Source organism: Pinus tabuliformis, chromosome 1_2 (assembly GCF_031772625.1).
Source record: "Pinus tabuliformis cultivar Carrire ecotype Pingquan chromosome 1_2, CPIR1, whole genome shotgun sequence".
Taxonomy (NCBI): domain Eukaryota; kingdom Viridiplantae; phylum Streptophyta; class Pinopsida; order Pinales; family Pinaceae; genus Pinus; species Pinus tabuliformis.
In genome coordinates, this window is record NC_142298.1 from 1200914029 (window position 1) to 1200917691 (window position 3663).

At 39.2% G+C, this 3663-nt stretch overlaps 1 protein-coding gene across 1 annotated transcript; it reads right to left on the reverse strand.

The window, feature by feature from the left end:
* Nucleotides 1-1287: 1287 nt before the first annotated feature.
* LOC149210560 (FCS-Like Zinc finger 14-like) lies at nt 1288-3161 on the reverse strand. Its single transcript, XM_089394450.1, has 2 exons — nt 1713-3161; nt 1288-1594 (listed from the first exon to the last, which is right to left on the reverse strand). Exons 1-2 carry the CDS (start codon nt 2255-2257, stop codon nt 1441-1443), a joined length of 699 nt encoding a protein of 232 aa, XP_089250576.1. The 5' UTR covers nt 2258-3161; the 3' UTR covers nt 1288-1440.
* Between the last annotated feature and the right edge of the window lie 502 nt (nt 3162-3663).

The following is a 3663-nucleotide window of genomic DNA, read 5'->3' on the forward strand; positions in this document are numbered from 1 at the left end:
TTTTGGAGTTGTAAGAAAACCATGTGTGGTTTTTGCACAAGCAGTGCATAAAGAAAATGGTGAAGTTTTTTTTGTAAGTCTGTGTGAATTTTGTTTACAGCAGTAAACTTATGTAAACTTTTATTACAGCAGTAAGTTGTTTTCACTGCAGTGAATGCAAAAAGGGATTTACACCAGTTAACCCAGTAATTTCTCAGAAATCTTTTATGGTGTTGAAATACTCTGTCTCTCAGTGATTTTTTTTTAAGTCTTCTGTGCACAAAAGGATCCTGGAGAAAAGTAAAAACAGAGCATTGCCTCTGTATGTTTGAATGTTTGGTTTTTGGTATTTTTCCCCTACAAAAATCCCCAACATAATTAAAAATAAACAACATTTTAATGCATTTAATGTCTAACTTTAAAATAACTAATTAAATATAAACAACATTTTAATGTGAATTCCTCAATGAAACTCTGAAGAGCCATTTAAAAAAAGCGTCCGGAGAGTCTGGAGATCGATAATCCTTATTCTAGCATTCTACGCTTTAAATTTGGATGGAACCCTCTCCCTCTACATTAGAGCCTTTATTTTTGTTGACCCTCTCCCTCTGCATTAGAGCGCTTATTTATGTCAACAAAAGGTCCCGCAGTCATAACAATGCAGATTATCGGGCTGAAAATTTTGGACAGCTGAACCTTTTTATACATTGTCCATTTTCGCCTGGTTGATAATCTACGAAAATCCTTCGGTTTGAAGAAATACTTGGAAAACTTAGTGTCAAAAGCTTCATGTCCTCACTGAGAAACGAAAGATTCTCCTCAACATCTATTTTGGAAGAGTAGGGCCACATCCATTACAAAATTGCAGAGGAGGGTGACTTCACCTTCACTAATGGAAATATGACATTGCATAACTGTTGTTTCCGAGTTCAGAAGGCAGGTGCGCATCAGGTGCGATTTTATTTAATGACTTGTCACATAAGCGATCCTGTCCGGGTTATCAATCACAGTTAAGGCCAATTTTATGAGTTTATCAAACATCGTTCAGGTCAATTTTAGGAGTTTTAGATGATATGCAAATTTTGCATTGCAATCACACCTCGCATTTTTTAATCTGCCCTGAGAAATGGATCTGAATCATACTGGAACGAATTTATAATATGAGTAGTATCTAAAAACAATAGGATTCACTGGAACAAAACTCAGAGAATATGTAAAGCCTCAATATTTCAAGTTTTCTTGTCAAATTCCAAAACAGAACAAAGTCCATCACAACAAAGCTCATTGCAAATCGATATGCCTCAGAAAAGTACAGCCCATCCCATCCCATCCCTTCCCTGTCTCTCCGAGCAAAACAGAGATATCTTTTTATATCATCTGTGGCCGTGCATTTTACTACAGATCCTCTGATGCAAACAATACATAGAATGTAACAGATGAACAGTTCCCATGCCTCTGATCTTATGAAGCAGCAGTTGTATTCGTTAAGAAAAAAATTCTACCGTAAGAAGTATCACTCCGTGAATATGGTCGAGAAGCAGCGAATGTTTCCATTCGTTCATCCATCAAAATCTGTTTGGAACGGCATTCCACGCTGCAGAATGCTTTGTCACCTCTGCAATAATCAGCAAACACAGAATGAGACTAGATCTTGAGAATTGAAAATTATAATCAAATTCAATGTGATTCTCAAAGATTAAAATAAAAGTCATGGTGTGACCATTATAAGAGACCTGTACATGTAGATGTCCTTCCCATGGTTCAACTTCCGTTTACAGAGATAGCATGCGCTGAGAAAATGGGCAACAGGAAACACTGTAACATTTGCATTGCTCCCAGCTGGGGTCGCGACATCCCATACTCCATGTTCATGTTGTTTCCGAACAGGGCATTGCACAGTTTCACACTTGGTACCACGATGACTATATTTGTGTTTTGTGCTCAATTTTGGACCATGGGATGTAACACAAGTATAGCACTCTGAATCCTCCTTTCCAGTCTGAGAGGTGGGATTTGCAAATGCATGTGGAGAACCAATCGGTATTGTCTTTCTTTGCTGCTTGGGAGTACTCAACCGGGAATGATTGGTCCCAACTCCAGAAAAGGTTTTGATGTCCAGTCGAGAAGTTGGGCTTTTGCCCCCCACAGAATCTGAGGACCCCTTTAAATTGAAACCTATGCAGATCCTAGGAACATTGCAGACCTTGACCTTGTATTTGGGCCATTCTCTGCTGGGTGATGAATCGGATGGTTGATCAGGTATCCGATGAAACATCATCTCTCCTCTCCTCTGCTCTCTTTCCAGATGCTACTGAGGATTGTCCCTGCAACCCTAGTTCTTAAACTTGCTCAGAACACTCTTCAATTGAAAAAATAAAATGGCTTTCAAGCTAAACAACTTCTTGAACACCAATCTTCATCCACAATTTCGTTTAACTTGGGTACAGTCTTTCACAAATGGGAATAGAACTCCTCGGAAGTCGTGATGGATTGACTGCAATAAAGAGGACCTCACACTTCAAACCTTGATTAAGCCTCCCTGGAACTACTAATGCATATATTGATCCCAGGCTAAGTTGTAATGGGTGTTTTCTAAAGACAAAATTGGCTACAAAACCAGGATCAAAGTTCCTCAAAGCTCCTGACTACTCCCTCACTTCAAAAGGGCATTTTCAAAATGGTGGAAAAGGCTTAAATTCCTTTTACACCTTCACAACCCTCTGCCTGACCATCAACACTGACAATCAGAAAAATAACAAAAAACTCTTTACCGACATCAATGTACTCCAAAACCAGCATACTAACAACTATGCAAACAATCCTTCAACTCTGTCACAAAAACTAGCAAAGAGCCACCAATTTTTCCTCCATAAAACAAAAAAAATCCCCGAAAACTATAAAACATGGTCCCCAGTAATACAAATCCCTTCTTCAGTCAATGCTACAAACTCTTTCTCCACAGCTAAAAAAGGGAGGAACTCGTCTCTGAGGATTCTGATTAATGACACAACTTCTGCTCTTTTTTAACAGCAGGAACCCTCCCAGAGCGTCAGACAAATCAGTTGCCTGATACTCTGTGCAAGGGGGCACACACCCACTAATATACATCAACAATCTTACTCCTGCTGAATCTGGAGGTACCCACATACCCAAATTTATAGCTGCATTTTCCCTAAACTAACCCGGGCTCCACTTGCAACAGATCTAACGGGAACACTAATCCAATAGCAAATAACAATAATTACACTAATATATTCCTCCTGAAATAGTTTTATATCTGGTAACTTGCTCCAATTTGCACAAACAAATCGTTCACCAAGTTGTATGTATAATTACACAGAATATACGTATATATTTCAAGATACTCCCCGGCAATTGACGTTACGTAACCCATGGTTGTTAACCTGAATCATGGTCCAAATTAGCAATTCCCACATCGAGTCAGACTAATTCGTGGCTGTCGTCAAAGTCATACGCGTGCGGAGAAATTTTATCGGAACCGTAAGTCACATTTATCCTTTGTTTTCAACTGGTCGGTCAAACGTAAGGCAGAAGTTAAAAGGCTTATATTTGGGAGGTCATTATGGAGTGGCCAGGGTGTTGATTTGGAGGCCACTCGGAACTAAGGGTGGGGGGCGGCGAGGCTACTGTTTTTTTCTTTTTCTGTTTTTTCTTTTTTAAAGG

Coding starts and splice junctions, on each gene's coding strand:
- LOC149210560 (XM_089394450.1), bottom strand. CDS start 2,257: ATGATGTTTCATCGGATACCTGATCAACCATCCGATTCATCACCCAGC. Junction 1,595..1,712: donor AAGGACATCTACATGTACAG/GTCTCTTATAAT, acceptor TGATTATTGCAG/AGGTGACAAAGCATTCTGCA.